This window comes from Oncorhynchus clarkii, chromosome 6, assembly GCF_045791955.1.
Source record: "Oncorhynchus clarkii lewisi isolate Uvic-CL-2024 chromosome 6, UVic_Ocla_1.0, whole genome shotgun sequence".
Lineage (NCBI taxonomy): Eukaryota > Metazoa > Chordata > Actinopteri > Salmoniformes > Salmonidae > Oncorhynchus > Oncorhynchus clarkii.
This window is the reverse complement of record NC_092152.1, coordinates 84022432-84043468: the sequence shown is the minus strand read 5'-3', so window position 1 is coordinate 84043468 and position 21037 is coordinate 84022432. Positions and strand designations below refer to the sequence as shown.

General features: G+C 47.4%; 1 protein-coding gene across 2 annotated transcripts in view; it reads left to right on the top strand.

The window, feature by feature from the left end:
• LOC139411736 (dual specificity mitogen-activated protein kinase kinase 5-like) overlaps positions 1 to 21037 on the top strand; it is a 122884-nt gene that overhangs the window by 25654 nt on the left and 76193 nt on the right. For both annotated transcript variants that reach the window (XM_071158421.1, XM_071158420.1), the window contains exons 8-9: positions 2332 to 2396; positions 20404 to 20443. In XM_071158421.1, coding sequence (XP_071014522.1) covers positions 2332 to 2396; positions 20404 to 20443 — 105 coding nt within the window. The remainder of the gene's footprint in view (positions 1 to 2331; positions 2397 to 20403; positions 20444 to 21037) is intronic.

The following is a 21037-nucleotide window of genomic DNA, read 5'->3' as shown; positions in this document are numbered from 1 at the left end:
AGCAGAATGTGTGTATAAGGGATGGCTCGGGGGTTGTTTCAGTGTGTTTTGTCCTGAAGCAGAGCAGAATGTGTGTATAAGGGATGGCTCGGGGGTTGTTTCAGTGTGTTTTGTCCTGAAGCAGAGCAGAATGTGTGTATAAAGGATGGCTCGGGGGTTGTTTCAGTGTGTTTTGTCCTGAAGCAGAGCAGAATGTGTGTATAAGGGATGGCTCGGGTGTTGTTTCAGCGTGTTTTGTCCTGAAGCAGAGCAGAATGTGTGTATAAGGTTGATACATAATATTCTGATGGAAACAGACCATTTTATGCGTATGAATTACCAGGCTCTTCGTTAAAACACTCACGACAGGTGTGATGGAGAAAGATAATCTTCTGTAAGATTTCAGAAATGTCGACAAAACTAAATGTGTTGGACAAGAGCGGATCATTTTAGTGAAATAGATTCTGCTTCATATTTGGGTGGAGATGCTCCTGTATTGCTAGAACAACATCATGTTGTGGTGCTGTGTGCTCCTTTCCCGCTACGACCTGGAAAAGCAGGAAGTGTTTATTTGACTACAGGTGAAATAAGTTATGATGAACTTCTCAAGGTGGAGAATGTGCGGTGATGAGCTTGATGCTAATTTCCAGGAAATAGGCCTATCTGGGATATTAATTTCCAGGAAGTAGGCCTATCTGGGATATTCATTTCCAGGAAGTAGGCCTATCTGGGATATTCATTTCCAGGAAGTAGGCCTATCTGGGATATTCATTTCCAGGAAATAGGCCTATCTGGGATATTCATTTCCAGGAAATAGGCCTATCTGGGATATTCATTTCCAGGAAATAGGCCTATCTGGGATATTCATTTCCAGGAAATAGGCCTATCTGGGATATTCATTTCCAGGAAATAGGCCTATCTAGAATATTCATTTCCAGGAAATAGGCCTATCTAGGATATTCATTTCCAGGAAATAGGCTTATCTGGGATATTATTTGTAGGCTATGCTGGTGACATCATGGTGCTTGGCTGCCATTTGAAAAATAAATATGATATTTTGTCTCATCGTGAAGCTTATCCACTTTATCTGCCAAGTAAGAATGTGCCAAGACCAGATCACTCTATCTGCCAAGTGAGAATGTGCCAAGACCAGATCAATCTATCTGCCAAGTGAGAATGTGCCAAGACCAGATCACTCTATCTGCCAAGTGAGAATGTGCCAAGACCAGATCGGACGAGTTTGCTCTTTCTCTAAAAACGTTTGTAACAAAACCATCGGTAGAGTTTCAGAGGAGATGGAAGCACATTGATCTGCTGTGTTTCATCTGAAGACGTGTTTTTTAGAAGCACTACGTCATTACAAACGTTTATATTCACAACTAGTCAGTTTGATGGAAACACCTCTGTCAGTGAAATGTCTTTTTGTGTGAATATTAGAATAGTGGCTGGATGGACACCTGGCTGTGATAGTTTATTCCGTGCAGTATACTCTTTTTTGGGGGGGCTAGTAAATGCAGTGTGTGTGTGTGTGTGTGTGTGTGTGTGTGTGTGTGTGTGTGTGTTGTAACACCCCCTACCCTCCTCCCATCAGTCTGACAGGAGAAAACTTTCCCCCAGCCTCCCCTCCATGTCACACGAGGCCATGTTATATTACCCCGTTCTGACACCTTTTATCAACACAGGACTGGAACGACGACAGCAAACAAATCATCATTAAACTCTCCATCACTCCTCCCCACCCGCCCCCCTACACGCCATTGTCCTTTTAGAAATTGGACAGCAAATGTTGTATTGATCTCGCTCTCTCTTTCCCCCTCTCTCTCTCCCCCTCTCTCTCTCCCCCTCTCTCTCTCTCCCCTCTCTCTCTCCCCCTCTCTCTCTCACCTCTCTCCCTCTCTCTCTCTCCCCCTCTCTCTCTCTCCCTCTCTCTCTCCCCCTCTCTCTCTCCCCCTCTCTCTCTCTCCCCTCTCTCTCTCCCCTCTCTCTCTCTCCCCTCTCTCTCTCTCCCCTCTCTCTCTCCCCCTCCCTCTCTCCCTCTGAACTTGGGATGACCTGAATGCCTGTTTCCTTGTTTATGGCCTCCAGTAACATTCCTCTCTCGCTCTCGTTCTCCCTCTCCCTCCCCCTCTCTCTCGCTCTCTCTCTTTCTCTCTCCCTCCCTCTCCCTTCCCCTCTCCCTCTCCCTTCCCCTCTCTCCCTCTACCTGTCTCCCTCTCTCTCTCGCTCTCTCTCGCTCCCTCCCTCTCTCTCTCCTCCCCCCCGCCTCCCTCCCTCCCTTTCTAAATCTCCATTGACATCTCTATCTTCTATCTCCTATCCTATTAGTATTGATCTCTGTTTGTGCCTCTATAGATCAATGGCCAAGACATACAATACCAGGAGCAGCTTGGCCATGGAAACGGAGGGACCGTGTACAAGTAGGTGCCTGTCTGTACTTTACTGTCGGCCTTCGTGCCAACACTGGTAGGTATAACAATAAGAATGGTGTTGAGAGAAGAGACATGGTGGGAGTATGGGCTTCTCAGTGAAGGGTAGAGAGAAGAGACGTGGTGGGAGTATGGGCTTCTCAGTGAAGGGTAGAGAGAAGAGACGTGGTGGGAGTATGGGCTTCTCAGTGAAGGGTAGAGAGAAGAGATGTGGTGGGAGTATGGGCTTCTCAGTGAAGGGTAGAGAGAAGAGATGTGGTGGGAGTATGGGCTTCTCAGTGAAGGGTAGAGAGAAGAGATGTGGTGGGAGTATGGGCTTCTCAGTGAAGGGTAGAGAGAAGAGATGTGGTGGGAGTATGGGCTTCTCAGTGAAGGGTAGAGAGAAGAGACGTGGTGGGAGTATGGGCTTCTCAGTGAAGGGTAGAGAGAAGAGATGTGGTGGGAGTATGGGCTTCTCAGTGAAGGGTAGAGAGAAGAGATGTGGTGGGAGTATGGGCTTCTCAGTGAAGGGTAGAGAGAAGAGATGTGGTGGGAGTATGGGCTTCTCAGTGAAGGGTAGAGAGAAGAGATGTGGTGGGAGTATGGGCTTCTCAGTGAAGGGTAGAGAGAAGAGATGTGGTGGGAGTATGGGCTTCTCAGTGAAGGGTAGAGAGAAGAGACGTGGTGGGAGTATGGGCTTCTCAGTGAAGGGTAGAGAGAAGAGATGTGGTGGGAGTATGGGCTTCTCAGTGAAGGGTAGAGAGAAGAGATGTGGTGGGAGTATGGGCTTCTCAGTGAAGGGTAGAGAGAAGAGACGTGGTGGGAGTATGGGCTTCTCAGTGAAGGGTAGAGAGAAGAGACGTGGTGGGAGTATGGGCTTCTCAGTGAAGGGTAGAGAGAAGAGATGTGGTGGGAGTATGGGCTTCTCAGTGAAGGGGAGAGAGAAGAGATGTGGTGGGAGTATGGGCTTCTCAGTGAAGGGTAGAGAGAAGAGATGTGGTGGGAGTATGGACTTCTCAGTGAAGGGTAGAGAGAAGAGATGTGGTGGGAGTATGGGCTTCTCAGTGAAGGGTAGAGAGAAGAGACGTGGTGGGAGTATGGGCTTCTCAGTGAAGGGTAGAGAGAAGAGACGTGGTGGGAGTATGGGCTTCTCAGTGAAGGGTAGAGAGAAGAGACATGGTGGGAGTATGGGCTTCTCAGTGAAGGGTAGAGAGAAGAGACGTGGTGGGAGTATGGGCTTCTCAGTGAAGGGTAGAGAGAAGAGGCGTGGTGGGAGTATGGGCTTCTCAGTGAAGGGTAGAGAGAAGAGATGTGGTGGGAGTATGGGCTTCTCAGTGAAGGGTAGAGAGAAGAGATGTGGTGGGAGTATGGGCTTCTCAGTGAAGGGTAGAGAGAAGAGATGTGGTGGGAGTATGGGCTTCTCAGTGAAGGGTAGAGAGAAGAGATGTGGTGGGAGTATGGGCTTCTCAGTGAAGGGTAGAGAGAAGAGACGTGGTGGGAGTATGGGCTTCTCAGTGAAGGGTAGAGAGAAGAGACGTGGTGGGAGTATGGGCTTCTCAGTGAAGGGTAGAGAGAAGAGACGTGGTGGGAGTATGGGCTTCTCAGTGAAGGGTAGAGAGAAGAGACATGGTTGGAGTATGGGCTTCTCAGTGAAGGGTAGAGAGAAGAGATGTGGTGGGAGTATGGGCTTCTCAGTGAAGGGTAGAGAGAAGAGACGTGGTGGGAGTATGGGCTTCTCAGTGAAGGGTAGAGAGAAGAGATGTGGTGGGAGTATGGGCTTCTCAGTGAAGGGTAGAGAGAAGAGACGTGGTGGGAGTATGGGCTTCTCAGTGAAGGGTAGAGAGAAGAGACGTGGTGGGAGTATGGGCTTCTCAGTGAAGGGTAGAGAGAAGAGATGTGGTGGGAGTATGGGCTTCTCAGTGAAGGGTAGAGAGAAGAGACGTGGTGGGAGTATGGGCTTCTCAGTGAAGGGTAGAGAGAAGAGACGTGGTGGGAGTATGGGCTTCTCAGTGAAGGGTAGAGAGAAGAGATGTGGTGGGAGTATGGGCTTCTCAGTGAAGGGTAGAGAGAAGAGACGTGGTGGGAGTATGGGCTTCTCAGTGAAGGGTAGAGAGAAGAGACGTGGTGGGAGTATGGGCTTCTCAGTGAAGGGTAGAGAGAAGAGACGTGGTGGGAGTATGGGCTTCTCAGTGAAGGGTAGAGAGAAGAGATGTGGTGGGAGTATGGGCTTCTCAGTGAAGGGTAGAGAGAAGAGATGTGGTGGGAGTATGGGCTTCTCAGTGAAGGGTAGAGAGAAGAGACGTGGTGGGAGTATGGGCTTCTCAGTGAAGGGTAGAGAGAAGAGACGTGGTGGGAGTATGGGCTTCTCAGTGAAGGGTAGAGAGAAGAGACATGGTGGGAGTATGGGCTTCTCAGTGAAGGGTAGAGAGAAGAGACATGGTTGGAGTATGGGCTTCTCAGTGAAGGGTAGAGAGAAGAGATGTGGTGGGAGTATGGGCTTCTCAGTGAAGGGTAGAACCTGGCCTTTAACAACATGATTTGGGTTACCACTTGACTTCATTAAAGTGTCACTCACCCCCTCACATATACAATCCATGTTACAATCCAGACTTTTACAACTACTAACTTTCTCTTTTTTTTCTCTCTCTCTTTCACCCTATTTCTCTGTTCTTATTTTCTCACCATATCTATCGATCTCTCTCTTTCTCTCTCTCTTTCTCTCTCTCTCTCTCTCTCTCTCTGTCTCTGTCTGTCTGTCTGGATCTCTCTCTGTCTGTTAATCTCTGGTGTCCCTCTGAAATCCATCAGGCTGGTTAGTGTCTGGGGCGCGAGTGGCGATTCAATTTATTTATGTATTTTCTTTACGATGTGAAGGTTGCCAAACGTATGTGGTATTGATCTGGTATGAGAGTGATTGTCCCTCTGGACCATACAGCATGTTACCTGGAGAGAAGACTCTCCTCCCAAATCACCTGACTGATGTGTTGTCAACACACACACACACACACACACACACACACACACACACACACACACACACAGTCACTGGGGCATTTGGTTCGTCACACTCAAATCTTTCCCCCCCTTATAACTCTCCTTCTCTTCTCTGTCCTCCTCTCCTCCTTCCCCCTCTCTGTCCTCCTCTCCTCCTCCTCTTCTCTGTCCTCCTCTCCTCCTCCTCTTCTCTGTCATCCTCTCCTCCTCCTCTCCTCCTCCACTTCTCTTCCCTCCTCCCCTCCTCCTCCTCTTCTCTGTCCTTCATCTCCTCCTTCTCTTCTCTGTCCTCCTCCTCCCTTCATCTCCTCCTCCTCTTCTCTGTCCTCCTCCTCCCTTCATCTCCTCCTCCTCTTCTCTGTCCTCCTCCTCCCTTCATCTCCTCCTCATCTTCTCTGTCCTCCTCCTCCCTTCATCTCCTCCTCCTCTCTGTCCTCCTCCTCCCTTCATCTCCTCCTCCTCTTCTCTGTCCTCCTCCTCCCTTCATCTCCTCCTCCTCTTCTCTGTCCTCCTCCTCCCTTCATCTCCTCCTTCTCTTCTCTGTCCTCCTCCTCCCTTCATCTCCTCCTCCTCCTTCTCTGTCCTCCTCTCCTCCTTCTCTTCTCTGTCCTCCTTCTCTTCTCTGTCCTCCTCTCCTCCTTCTCTTCTCTGTCCTCCTTCTCTTCTCTGTCCTCCTTCTCTTCTCTGTCCTCCTTCTCTTCTCTGTCCTCCTTCTCTTCTCTGTCCTCCTTCTCTTCTCTGTCCTCCTTCTCTTCTCTGTCCTCCTTCCCCTTTCTGTCCTCCTTCTCTTCTCTGTCCTCCTTCTCTGTCCTCCTCTCCCCCTTCTCTTCTGTCCTCTTCTCCTTCTCTTCTGTTCTCCTCTCCTCCTTCTCTTCTCTGTCCTCCTTCTCTTCTCTGTCCTCCTTCTCTTCTCTGTCCTCCTTCTCTTCTCTGTCCTCCTCTCCTCCTTCTCTTCTCTGTCCTCCTCTCCTTCTCTTCTCTGTCCTCCTCTCCTCCTTCTCTTCTCTGTCCTCCTTCTCTTCTCTGTCCTCCTTCTCTGTCCTCATTCTCTTCTCTGTCCTCCTTCTCTGTCCTCCTCTCCTCCTTCTCTTCTCTGTCCTCCACCTCTCTGTCCTCCTCTCCTCCTTCTCTTCTCTGTCCTTCTCTTCTCTGTCCTCCTCTCCTCCTTCTCTTCTCTGTCCTCCACCTCTCTGTCCACCTCTCTGTCCTCCTCTTCTCTGTCCTCCTCTCCTCCTTCTCTTCTGTTCTCCTCTCCTCCTTCTCTTCTCTGTCCTCCTTCTCTTCTCTGTCCTCCTTCTCTTCTCTGTCCTCCTTCTCTTCTCTGTCCTCCTCTTCTCTGTCCTCCTTCTCTTCTCTGTCCTTCTCTTCTCTGTCCTCCTCTCCTTCTCTTCTCTGTCCTCCTCTCCTTCTCTTCTCTGTCCTCCTCTCCTTCTCTTCTCTGTCCTCCTTCTCTTCTCTGTCCTCCTCTCCTCCTCCTCTTCTCTGTCCTCCTCTTCATCTCCTGTTATTGAACTGTTTTATTGAGATAGTGATATTGATCACTTCTCTAACCTTGACTTGACGGAGAGAGAGGCTGTGCTTCTGTCGTCTCTGTCAGAGCTCCTCGTAAATTTCATCCTGAGCAAATCCTGTTTATTTCTTTAACAGTCGAGTTCAGGCTTTTTCCTGTTGTTTTCTTCACGTTTCTTTGGTCGTTTTATTGTGGCGAGGTTGTTTCATTAACTATCTCTTATAGTTGAGGGAGAAAGCGACTGGCTATTCGCTCGGCTTGGGAAATTGTTCCGCTGGGCTGAGGAAAGCCAATATTGCAAACCTCCGACAACTTCTCAGTCAATTGAGCTCAGCAGAAAATCCATCCGGTTCTGTGGCAGATTGTTTTTCTGGTCGGGAGAGAAACTGCTGATCTCATTGTTTTCTCCGCCTGTCCAATTGTTCATGTTAGTTTTGGTTTTGTTATGTTTTCTGTTCGTATTTTTATCAACATGCAAACAAGGCAGCACCTCAAATATTGTACTCGGGCTGTACATTTCACCTGACTGTTTACATAGATGGAGTTGGTTCCTATCAGGCTGTACATTTTACCTGACTGTTTACATAGATGGAGTTGGTTCCTATCAGGCTGTACATTAAACCTGACTGTTTACATAGATGGAGTTGGTTCCTATCAGGCTGTACATTAAACCTGACTGTTTACATAGATGGAGTTGGTTCCTATCAGGCTGTACATTAAACCTGACTGTTTACATAGATGGAGTTGGTTCCTATCAGGCTGTACATTAAACCTGACTGTTTACATAGATGGAGTTGGTTCCTATCAGGCTGTACATTAAACCTGACTGTTTACATAGATGGAGTTGGTTCCTATCAGGTTGTACATTTCACCTGACTGTTTACATAGATGGAGTTGGTTCCTATCAGGCTGTACATTAAACCTGACTGTTTACATGGATGGAGTTGGTTCCTATCAGGCTGTACATTAAACCTGACTGTTTACATAGATGGAGTTGGTTCCTTTCAGGCTGTACATTTTATCTGACTGTTTACATAGATGGAGTTGGTTCCTATCAGGCTGTACATTAAACCTGACTGTTTACATAGATGGAGTTGGTTCCTATCAGGCTGTACATTTTACCTGACTGTTTACATAGATGGAGTTGGTTCCTATCAGGCTGTACATTAAACCTGACTGTTTACATAGATGGAGTTGGTTCCTATCAGGCTGTACATTTTACCTGACTGTTTACATAGATGGAGTTGGTTCCTATCAGGCTGTACATTAAACCTGACTGTTTACATAGATGGAGTTGGTTCCTATCAGGCTGTACATTAAACCTGACTGTTTACATAGATGGAGTTGGTTCCTATCAGGCTGTACATTAAACCTGACTGTTTACATAGATGGAGTTGGTTCCTATCAGGCTGTACATTTTACCTGACTGTTTACATAGATGGAGTTGGTTCCTATCAGGCTGTACATTAAACCTGACTGTTTACATAGATGGAGTTGGTTCCTATCAGGCTGTACATTAAACCTGACTGTTTACATAGATGGAGTTGGTTCCTATCAGGCTGTACATTAAACCTGACTGTTTACATAGATGGAGTTGGTTCCTATCAGGCTGTACATTTTACCTGACTGTTTACATAGATGGAGTTGGTTCCTATCAGGCTGTACATTAAACCTGACTGTTTACATAGATGGAGTTGGTTCCTATCAGGCTGTACATTTTACCTGACTGTTTACATAGATGGAGTTGGTTCCTATCAGGCTGTACATTAAACCTGACTGTTTACATAGATGGAGTTGGTTCCTATCAGGTTGTACATTTCACCTGACTGTTTACATAGATGGAGTTGGTTCCTATCAGGCTGTACATTAAACCTGACTGTTTACATAGATGGAGTTGGTTCCTATCAGGCTGTACATTAAACCTGACTGTTTACATAGATGGAGTTGGTTCCTATCAGGCTGTACATTAAACCTGACTGTTTACATAGATGGAGTTGGTTCCTATCAGGCTGTACATTAAACCTGACTGTTTACATAGATGGAGTTGGTTCCTATCAGGCTGTACATTAAACCTGACTGTTTACATAGATGGAGTTGGTTCCTATCAGGCTGTACATTTTACCTGACTGTTTACATAGATGGAGTTGGTTCCTATCAGGCTGTACATTAAACCTGACTGTTTACATAGATGGAGTTGGTTCCTATCAGGCTGTACATTAAACCTGACTGTTTACATAGATGGAGTTGGTTCCTATCAGGCTGTACATTAAACCTGACTGTTTACATAGATGGAGTTGGTTCCTATCAGGCTGTACATTAAACCTGACTGTTTACATAGATGGAGTTGGTTCCTATCTCAAATCAAATCAAATTTTATTTGTCACATACACATGGTTAGCAGATGTTAATGCGAGTGTAGCGAAATGCTTGTGCTTCTAGTTCCGACAATGCAGTAATAACCAACAAGTAATCTAACTAACAATTCCAAAACTACTGTCTTGTACACAGTGTGAGGGGATAAAGAATATGTACATAAGGATATATGAATGAGTGATGGTACAGAGCAGCATAGGCAGATACAGTAGATGGTATCGAGTACAGTATATACATATGAGATGAGTATGTAAACAAAGTGGCATAGTTAAAGTGGCTAGTGATACATGTATTACATAAGGATACAGTCGATGATATAGAGTACAGTATATACGTATGCATATGAGATGAATAATGTAGGGTAAGTAACATTATATAAGGTAGCATTGTTTAAAGTGGCTAGTGATATATTTACATCATTTCCCATCAATTCCCATTGTTAAAGTGGCTGGAGTTGAGTCAGTGTCAGTGTGTTGGCAGCAGCCACTCAATGTTAGTGGTGGCTGTTTAACAGTCTGATAGCCTTGAGATAGAAGCTGTTTTTCAGTCTCTCGGTCCCAGCTTTGATGCACCTGTACTGACCTCGCCTTCTGGATGATAGCGGGGTGAACAGGCAGTGGCTCGGGTGGTTGATGTCCTTGATGATCTTTATGGCCTTCCTGTGACATCGGGTGGTGTAGGTGTCCTGGAGGGCAGGTAGTTTGCCCCCGGTGATGCGTTGTGCAGACCTCACTACCCTCTGGAGAGCCTTACGGTTGAGGGCGGAGCAGTTGCCGTACCAGGCGGTGATACAGCCCGCCAGGATGCTCTCGATTGTGCATCTGTAGAAGTTTGTGAGTGCTTTTGGTGACAAGCCGAATTTCTTCAGCCTCCTGAGGTTGAAGAGGCGCTGCTGCGCCTTCTTCACGATGCTGTCTGTGTGAGTGGACCAATTCAGTTTGTCTGTGATGTGTATGCCGAGGAACTTAAAACTTGCTACCCTCTCCACTACTGTTCCATCGATGTGGATAGGGGGGTGTTCCCTCTGCTGTTTCCTGAAGTCCACAATCATCTCCTTAGTTTTGTTGACGTTGAGTGTGAGGTTATTTTCCTGACACCACACTCCGAGGGCCCTCACCTCCTCCCTGTAGGCCGTCTCGTCGTTGTTGGTAATCAAGCCTACCACTGTTGTGTCGTCCGCAAACTTGATGATTGAGTTGGAGGCGTGCGTGGCCACGCAGTCGTGGGTGAACAGGGAGTACAGGAGAGGGCTCAGAACGCACCCTTGTGGGGCCCCAGTGTTGAGGATCAGCGGGGAGGAGATGTTGTTGCCTACCCTCACCACCTGGGGGCGGCCCGTCAGGAAGTCCAGTACCCAGTTGCACAGGGCGGGGTCGAGACCCAGGGTCTCGAGCTTGATGACGAGCTTGGAGGGTACTATGGTGTTGAATGCCGAGCTGTAGTCAATGAACAGCATTCTCACATAGGTATTCCTCTTGTCCAGATGGGTTAGGGCAGTGTGCAGTGTGGTTGAGATTGCATCGTCTGTGGACCTATTTGGGCGGTAAGCAAATTGGAGTGGGTCTAGGGTGTCAGGTAGGGTGGAGGTGATATGGTCCTTGACTAGTCTCTCAAAGCACTTCATGATGACGGAAGTGAGTGCTACGGGGCGGTAGTCGTTTAGCTCAGTTACCTTAGCTTTCTTGGGAACAGGAACAATGGTGGCCCTCTTGAAGCATGTGGGAACAGCAGACTGGTATAGGGATTGATTGAATATGTCCGTAAACACACCGGCCAGCTGGTCTGCGCATGCTCTGAGGGCGCGGCTGGGGATGCCGTCTGGGCCTGCAGCCTTGCGAGGGTTAACACGTTTAAATGTCTTACTCACCTCGGCTGCAGTGAAGGAGAGACCGCAAGTTTCCGTTGCAGGCCGTGTCAGTGGCACTGTATTGTCCTCAAAGCGGGCAAAAAAGTTATTTAGTCTGCCTGGGAGCAGGACATCCTGGTCCGTGACTGGGCTGGATTTCTTCCTGTAGTCCGTGATTGACTGTAGACCCTGCCACATGCCTCTTGTGTCTGAGCCGTTGAATTGAGATTCTACTTTGTCTCTGTACTGACGCTTAGCTTGTTTGATAGCCTTGCGGAGGGAATAGCTGCACTGTTTGTATTCGGTCATGTTACCAGACACCTTGCCCTGATTAAAAGCAGTGGTTCGCGCTTTCAGTTTCACACGAATGCTGCCATCAATCCACGGTTTCTGGTTAGGGAATGTTTTAATCGTTGCTATGGGAACGACATCTTCAACGCACGTTCTATTGAACTCGCACACCGAATCAGCGTATTCGTCAATGTTGTTGTCTGACGCAATACGAAACATGTCCCAGTCCACGTGATGGAAGCAGTCTTGGAGTGTGGAGTCAGCTTGGTCGGACCAGCGTTGGACAGACCTCAGCGTGGGAGCCTCTTGTTTTAGTTTCTGTCTGTAGGCAGGGATCAACAGAATGGAGTCGTGGTCAGCTTTTCCGAAAGGGGGGCGGGGCAGGGCCTTATATGCGTCGCGGAAGTTAGAGTAACAATGATCCAAGGTCTTTCCACCCCTGGTTGCGCAATCGATATGCTGATAAAATTTGGGGAGTCTTGTTTTCAGATTAGCCTTGTTAAAATCCCCAGCTACAATGAATGCAGCCTCCGGATAAATGGTTTCCAGTTTGCAAAGAGTCAAATAAAGTTCATTCAGAGCCAACGATGTGTCTGCTTGGGGGGGGATATATACGGCTGTGATTATAATCGAAGAGAATTATCTTGGTAGATAATGCGGTCTACATTTGATTGTGAGGAATTCTAAATCAGGTGAACAGAAGGATTTGAGTTCCTGTATGTTTCTTTCATCACACCATGTCACGTTAGTCATAAGGCATACGCCCCCGCCCCTCTTTTTACCAGAAAGATGTTTTTTCCTGTCTGCGCGATGCGTGGAGAAACCTGTTGGCTGCACCGCTTCGGATAGCGTCTCTCCAGTAAGCCACGTTTCCGTGAAGCAAAGAACGTTACAGTCTCTGATGTCCCTCTGGAATGCTACCCTTGCTCGGATTTCATCAACCTTGTTGTCAAGAGACTGGACATTGGCAAGAAGAATGCTAGGGAATGGTGCACGGTGTGCCCGTCTCCGGAGTCTGACCAGAAGACCGCCTCGTTTCCCTCTTTTTCGGAGTCGTTTTTTTGGGTCGCTGCATGGGATCCACTCCGTTGTCCTGTTTGTAAGGCAGAGCACAGGATCCGCGTCGCGAAAAGCGTATTCTTGGTCGTACTGATGGTGAGTTGACGCTGATCTTATATTCAGTAGTTCTTCTCGACTGTATGTGATGAAACCTAAGATGACCTGGGGTACTAATGTAAGAAATAACACGTAAAAAAACAAAAAACTGCATAGTTTCCTAGGAACGCGAAGCGAGGCGGCCATCTCTGTCGGCAAACGGAAGTAGGCGCCGGAAGTAGTCAGGCTGTACATTAAACCTGACTGTTTACATAGATGGAGTTGGTTCCTATCAGGCTGTGCATGTCTAATATATGCAGTAGCCTTACACCAAACAGTGATGTACGGTAGCTCAGCCACAGATGAACCTGGTCGAAGGCTGACTGTTACGAATCTCTTTTGGCCCGACAGTCTAGGGGGGAATGGTAGTGAGACCCGTAACATAACTCATGTAAATTATAATAGTGACAAAGTAAAAGTGAACGAAATAACCACGACAACCGAAATAATACCGTCAAACTCAGGGTTTATTATAAACACACGGTAATGGGGGGGGAGCAGGAAAAGGGGCTGAGCTGGACCCAAGGAAAGAAACAATATGCAAAAACACCCCTAAGCTAGACTAGCCTATTTCAACAACAGCTAACTAACTAACCAAAAATACAGTGGGTGGTCCACCCAGTTCTAACTAGTGTTTTTAACAAAGTTTACCTACGGGTAGTGTATGCCCATGGGCGACTTGTCTTGGTTTCCCCTTTTCCCACCAGCAAACACCATAAACAAAAACAATACTCACAGGAGATGACAAAGTGATTTGGAGGTGCTCAAACAAAAGAAGAGGTTAATTATTACACAAAGAGCGAGATCTACATACATGGCATTTACAAAGATTGAGCTACTGAAATCTATCAAGAGCAGAGATCTACCAACATGTCATTACAAAGATTTTAGCTCTCCTGACATCTACAAAGAACAGCTATCTACCAACATGGCATTACAAAGATTAAGCTCTCCTGAAATCTACAAAGAACAGCTATCTATCAACATGGCATTACAAAGATTGAGCTCTCCTGAAATCTACCAAGAACAGCTATCTACCAACATGCCATTACAAAGATTGAGCTCCTGAACAAACAAATGATGGGGTTTTTAAACCATGGGGAAGGAACTGTGATAGGGTAGGAAACAGGAGGAGGTGTGTCTTCTGATTGATGGGTTGATTGTTGACTGATTGGGGAGTGATGATTTTCACCTGTGAGGGGAGAAGGAGAGAAAAGAAACACACAGGATACACACAGACACAGGATACCTGTATCCGTAACACTGACACATCCTCAGCAACAGTTACACGTTGTCTGCCAACTTTAACCCACACTGTAATGATCACCTCAAACACTAGACTACATTTTACACCTGACCTCCAGGGTATTACTTGGCATCTAAATCACTTGATTGGCTGAAGTACAGTAGGCTTAGTTCCTGACTTGTCTAGTTGTTGTTCAGGATCCTGTTGTCCTCCTGTTGTTTCTTGAAAGACAAGGACAGTGTGGCTGAGCTTATCCAATCAGCTGCTTAATGAGGTTCAGTGGGGAGATCAGAGGACCTCCAGGTGGAGCCTGGGGAGTGGATGGCGAGCCTATAGGAATCACTCTGGCATCTCTCTCTGCCCTCTGGTGTCATTGTCACATTATCACCACTGACCAAGACACACACACACACACACACACACACACACACGTACAGGCTTGGTGTCTCTCTTCTTCTCACAGGGTTTAGGGTTTAGTAACCTGTCTGTCAGTCAGACATTGTGTTTTGGTGCACGACCAGACTTACTGACTGCTACAGATGAAGGATCTTAATTTGAGCCAGTTTGCTACAGCAGGAAAATAATCAGCAACAGCAAATATGAACTATTATGTAGATGATGATGTATCAACATTGTTCTAGGGGGTTGATACATTTTTTTCGTAAAGGAAAAAAATCAAGTCTGAAATTTCGAAGTGAAAATTACAAACTTCAGAAGCCTTTTTAAACCTCAAAATACAATACAAGTTTTTAAATATGCTGCACTGCAGGAAATTTGTCCTGCAACAGGCTGATCAAATGAAAATCCTACATCTGTAGATGCTGAGGTTTCATTGTCTTGTCTGTCAGTGTGTTTGTTTTCTTCCATTCACACTGTGTCTGTTAATCCCGCATCTCCTCTGTCTGTCCATCTGTCTGTCTGTTGATCCTGCATCTCCTCTGGCCGTCTGTCTGTCTGTCTGGCCGTCTGTCTGTCTGTCTGGCCGTCTGTCTGGCCGTCTGTCTGTCTGTCTGGCCGTCTGTCTGTCTGTCTGGCCGTCTGTCTGTCTGTCTGGCCATCTGTCTGTCTGTCTGGCCATCTGTCTGTCTGTCTGGCCGTCTGTCTGGCCGTCTGTCTGTCTGGCCGTCTGTCTGTCTGTCTGTCTGTCTGTCTGTCTGTTGATCCTGCATCTCCTCTGTCTGTCCATCTGGCCGTCTGTCTGTCTGGCCGTCTGTCTGTCTGTCTGGCCGTCTGTCTGTCTGGCCGTCTGTCTGTCTGGCCGTCTGTCTGTCTGTCTGTCTGTCCGGCCGTCTGTCTGTCTGGCCATCTGTCTGTCCGTCTGTCTGTCTGTCTGGCTGTCTGTCCGTCTGTCTGTCTGGCCGTCTGTCTGTCTGGCCGTCTGTCTGGCCGTCTGTCTGTCGATCTGTCTGTCTGTTCATCTGTCTGTCTGTCTGTCTGTTCTGCATGTGAATCCCAGACCAGTGCCTTCAAATGTTAATGTGTTGTACACAGCAGATGGAGAGAGAACCTAGTTGTTCCTGCTCCCAGACTGGGGACAGCAAGGGGACCCAGCGTGTGTGGATATCTGTAGGAACACAGGGCGCTGCCCTAAGGGGAAATAGGGCCTGTAATATCTGTTGTGTCCTATGTCACCTCTACCCTAAACACTTTTGGTTCATGTAAAACACAAACCACTTTGACCGTCAAACATGCACAGAGGCTTTTTCCCCCACAGAGTCAGGCACCTGGAGTATTACTGTAAATTGCTTTCTTTAAAAATAATTTGGTGGGCTTCTCTGTTGGGCTTTGTGTTTTGTACTGCTGCTATTATATGTCAGAGTATGAAGTGTTGATAACCCAATGACATACATATTATACACACACACACACACACACACACACACACACACACACACACACACACACACACACACACACACACAGCCTTATACATACTTACTGCCTCCAGACTGTGGAGGCTAAATTGTCCACCGAATCATCCCCAGCTTCCAATTGGCTCATTCATCCCCCCTCCTCTCCCCTGTAACTATTCCTCAGGTCATTGCTGTAAATGAGAATGTGTTCTCAGTCAACTTAGCTGGTAAAATAAGGGAGAAATAAATAAAAGGCCCCACCCAGTCTCCTCATTTGAAAGTAAATGTTGTAATGTGATCATGGTCTCCTCTGAAGAAGGTCATTACCTCTCCTCCGTCTCCCTATTGGCCTGGTTTATATTAAGCTTATCTAGTGTGAATAGATCCACTTAAGGCTCTCCACCTTTTAACCCTTAACCCTGTTTATGACCCACGGCCATTTACACTCAATTGGATGTTGCTGACACCTTGGCTCTCCTCTGTGTCTCTGACCCGGTGATCCATCAATGTTGTCTCTTGTTGTTGCATTACTTTCTACGCTCCCTCTCTGAGGTTCAGCCTGTCCTACGAGGTTATAAATAACTAGTGTAGGGACAGGTGGCCATTCCGTGCCTGATGGACCTGCGCAATTAGAACAAGCACATTTACATGCAGTTACATCCACTTAGACACCGGCGTGGCCCTTCCCAAAGTCCCCCAGCCTAGTTGTTTTCTTATTGATCTCTCCCATTGATTTAGATGTGGGGAGCAGGGACATTTCTGCCTGTTCATTTGTTAGTTGGTTACTGTGTCTTAAGCTGCAGGCCATAAAGTAGGGTTGAAGTGCCTGGTCTGTTTAGCACCTGAACACGTTAAGGTTTATTTAAGCTCTTTATTTAAACCTCTGTTTCCTTTCTCTCCTTTCTCTCCAGTCACTTTTCCTTCCCTCTGTCTCCTCTGTCTCTGCTTTGCCTTCCCTTCGTCACCTCTCTCTCTGCTTTTCCTTCCTTCCCTTCGTCACCTCTGTCTCTGCTTTTCCTTCCCTCCCTCCGTCACCTCTGTCTCTGCTTTTCCTTCCCTCTGTCACCTCTGTCTCTGCTTTTCCTTCCCTCTGTCACCTCTCTCTCTGCTTTTCCTTCCTTCCCTCCGTCTCCTCTGTCTCTGCTTTTCCTTCCCTCTGTCACCTCTGTCTCTGCTTTTCCTTCCCTCCCTCCGTCACCTCTGTCTCTGCTTTTCCTTCCCTCTGTCACCTCTCTCTCTGCTTTTCCTTCCCTCCCTCCTTCACCTCTGTCTTTGCTTTTCCTTCCTTCCCTCCGTCACCTCTGTCTCTGCTTTTCCTTCCTTCCCTCCGTCACCTCTGTCTCTGCTTTTCCTTCCCTCTGTCACCACTGTCTCTGCTTTTCCTTCCCTCCCTCCGTCACCTCTGTCTTTGCTTTTCCTTCCTTCCCTCCGTCACCTCTGTCTCTGCTTTTCCTTCCTTCCCTCCGTCACCTGTCTCTGCTTTTCCTTCCCTTCGTCACCTCTCTCTCTGCTTTTCCCTCCCTCCGTCACCTCTGTCTTTGCTTTTCCTTCCTTCCCTCCGTCACCTCTGTCTCTGCTTTTCCTTCCTTCCCTCCGTCACCTCTGTCTCTGCTTTTCCTTCCCTTCGTCACCTCTCTCTCTGCTTTTCCTTCCTTCCCTCCGTCACCTCTGTCTCTGCTTTTCCTTCCCTTCGTCACCTCTCTCTCTGCTTTTCCTTCCTTCCCTTCGTCACCTCTCTCTCTGCTTTTCCTTCCTTCCCTCCGTCTCCTCTGTCTCTGCTTTTCCTTCCCTCCGTCACCTCTGTCTCTGCTTTTCCTTCCTTCCCTCCGTCACCTCTGTCTCTGGTTTTAGTGGTCTCGGGTGACTGGGAAACTGACACCACTGATAACCTATGTTTATATTCATAGTTGTGGGTCTGTGTAATGTCCTCATCTTTGTGAGTTTGTAGTGGTGCGGTCGTACCGGCTAGCCTCTTCATCTGTAGAGAAATGTACTCTCTTAACTTAGGTAGGTCGCTCTCTGTTTGGCAGTCGTTCTGGTCGGGCCGTCTCAGGTGAGGGTGTCTGGCTAGAAGAGAGGTCGCCTTGCCTGCCACCCCTGTGGCACTGTAAACCAACCGTTCCGGCCCTGACCGCCCGCCCGGGGGCCGCTTTAGAGAGAGCCAGCCAGGCCCATGAATACTGCATGGTGGAGCTTTTATTACACCAGGGGCTGGAGTGTAAATAAGATCCAGGCAATGGGGCACGTTTACTGGGGTCAGGACGGGGGGGAAGAGGGGGTGGGGACGGGCAGCTGGGTAACCTTGCTCCCAGGTCCTCTAGTCACCAGGCCTGTCACTGTAACTCACCGGTGGAGGGTTGGCCCTGAGGGGGGGGGTCAAGGACAGTGGATCTACTGGGCCCATTACATTACAGGCTGCATGGAGGATAGAGACCGGAGTTAGACTACTCACCCGCTCTAACAGTGAGGTTGTACTGTCGTCGTGTCATCACTCTGTTGGGGAGTAGAGGAAGAACATCAGGCTACTAAAATGCCTGGTATAAGTGACACACTCATCCTGAGGGGTCTGTTAGCTCACCTGTTAGATTTAAATGTGATCTTGTATCTTCACAACGACTGTTGTTATGGTTCATCTGCTTGTCCCCTAGTTTCCCCGGTTCATTAGTATTGTCCCCTAGTTTCCCCGGTTCATTAGTATTGTCCCCTAGTTTCCCCGGTTCATTAGTATTGTCCCCTAGTTTCCCCGGTGCATTAGTATTGTCCCCTAGTTTCCCCGGTTCATTAGTATTGTCCCCTAGTTTCCCCGGTTCATTAGTATTGTCCCCTAGTTTCCCCGGTTCATTAGTATTGTCCCCTAGTTTCCCCGGTTCATTAGTATTGTCCCCTAGTTTCCCCGGTTCATTAGTATTGTCCCCTAGTTTCCCCGGTTCATCTGCTTGTCCCCTAGTTTCCCCGGTTCATTAGTATTGTCCCCTAGTTCCCCGGTTCATTAGTATTGTCCCCTAGTTTCCCCGGTTCATTAGTGACAGAGTGGTGCAGATGTGAGAAAAGAGGTTATCCTCCAAAACACGTCATCGTAAAGAAACAATCTTCCTGAGTGAGTCAGCAGGTTTTTTTTTCTGTGCACCTGAACATGTTCAGCATGATAAAATACTGATCATTTGCTCTGTTCGTTGGCTACACACAGAATCAGTCCAATCACTACTTAACATCTCTGGCTCTCCGCTCCGGTCTCAATTAACGTCTTCCTCTTGTCTTAATTAAGGACCAGTAGTCGTGTTTAATTGATATTGATTGTAGCTTAAAGGAGGAGTAACGCATCAAAACGAAAAGGTGAAAGTACGCCTCAAATACACTGAGGCCTTTTACAGACCTAAAGGAGAGTTCACTAGATAACATCCACGGGTGTGAGGAGTGGTAGCCGTTCATACGAAGGACCTGTGTTCGATGCATTATCATGCCTTCATGCATTTAAGACTCAGCTGTAATTAGGACCCCAGTACCTGACATAAATGCTTATAGTAAACCTTATGATACAAAGTTGTTACATGTAAAGCTAAAACCAGTTTAAAAACTCCATTGTCATGAAGTATCTAAGTAGAAACAGTATGTCGATGTGTCCAGCGCCCGGCCTACGAGGGATGGTCTGTTTGTCCTGACTGGAGGGTCAGACGACCCAGACCAGACACTAAGAGGTGTTATTAATTAAAGGACCAGTTTAGAAGTGCAACACGATCCTCCTATCTACCACGCATTAATCACACACCCTGGTCTGAGCTCATACACGCCGGCCTACCCTGTTGACAGGTGAAACCTCGGGAGGTATCCAGTATACCTGGCTGTCGTAAACAAACTGGTGAACTGGGCTGGTGACGTACGCCCTCCCTGTGGCCCTCACCCCCGGCAGCTGTTCTACGGGGACAAGAGGATTGGATGTTGAGACATTGGGGCTTTTGGTAAACCGACCCTCTTGGCCGGTAACTAAACCCGCCGGTGGGCATTAAGGAGTTTCATAATTAAATCATCAAGGTCGTCTAGGCCAGCCGGCGCTCCTCGGCTGTTTGGTTTACCTGCCACCTGAAACCTGTCTGGAGAACTGTGACGATACAGGACTGACTGGGCTCAATGGACATGTGTCATGAAGGCTATTGTTTTGACCTCTGACCTTTTTTAATGATGGAAATGCTGTTAGACTAAGAGACATGTTGTCATGCTCATTTGGTTTCTACGGTTTCCTTTAGGACGACACCCCTTTCGTCATGTTATAACTCACCAACTAGGAAAATTTTGGCTGATTTGAATAAGCATGTTTAGTCTGGACCTCTACTGGGGGCGGCAGGGGAGCCTAGTGGTCAGAGCGTTGGACTAGTAACCGGAAGGTTGCAAGATCAAACCCCCGAGCTGACCAGGTACAAATCTGTCGTTCTGCCCCTGAACAGGCAGTTAACCCACTGTTCCTAGGCCGTCATTGAAAATAAGAATGTGTTCTTAACTGACTTGCCTGGTTAAATAAAGGTAAAATAAAATAGATAAATAAAATACTGTATGTCCATTCTGAATGTAGTGATGTTCTCCCAAGTCCTTTTCCACTCAACATATTTTCATTCACATGATGACTTTAGAGGCCCGGATGAATGAACAGTAAAACAGGGCTGTTTTAATGTGTGAAATAGTTTAGTAGGGACTTTTCTGAAGCTCTGGCTTACTCTTCGTTGGGCTATGTTAATGTGTCCTCTCGTTCTCTCCCACAGAGCGTACCATCTTCTCGGCAACAGAGTGTTGGCGGTGAAGGTGAGATCAACAGCTGTACTGCTGTAGCCTTTTCCTGGGCACCTCTCCTTTTACCAAATCACGTTCAACAACACTTCTTCTTCTTCTGTATCTCTACCTCTGTCCTTTCCCCTCCCTCTTTCATTTTCTATGCTTCTCTACCTCTGTCCTTTCCCCCTCCCTCTTTCATTTTCTATGCTTCTCTACCTCTGTCCTTTCCCCCTCCCTCTTTCATTTTCTATGCTTCTCTACCTCTGTCCTTTCCCCCTCCCTCTTTCATTTTCTATGCTTCTCTACCTCTGTCCTTTCCCCCTCCCTCTTTCATTTTCTATGCTTCTCTACCTCTGTCCTTTCCCCCTCCCTCTTTCATTTTCTATGCTTCTCTACCTCTGTCCTTTCCCCCTCCCTCTTTCATTTTCTATGCTTCTCTACCTCTGTCCTTTCCCCCTTCCTCTTTCATTTTCTATGCTTCTCTACCTCTGTCCTTTCCCCTCCCTCTTTCATTTTCTATGCTTCTCTACCTCTGTCCTTCCCCCTCCCTCTTTCATTTTCTATGCTTCTCTACCTCTGTCCTTTCCCCTCCCTCTTTCATTTTCTATGCTTCTCTACCTCTGT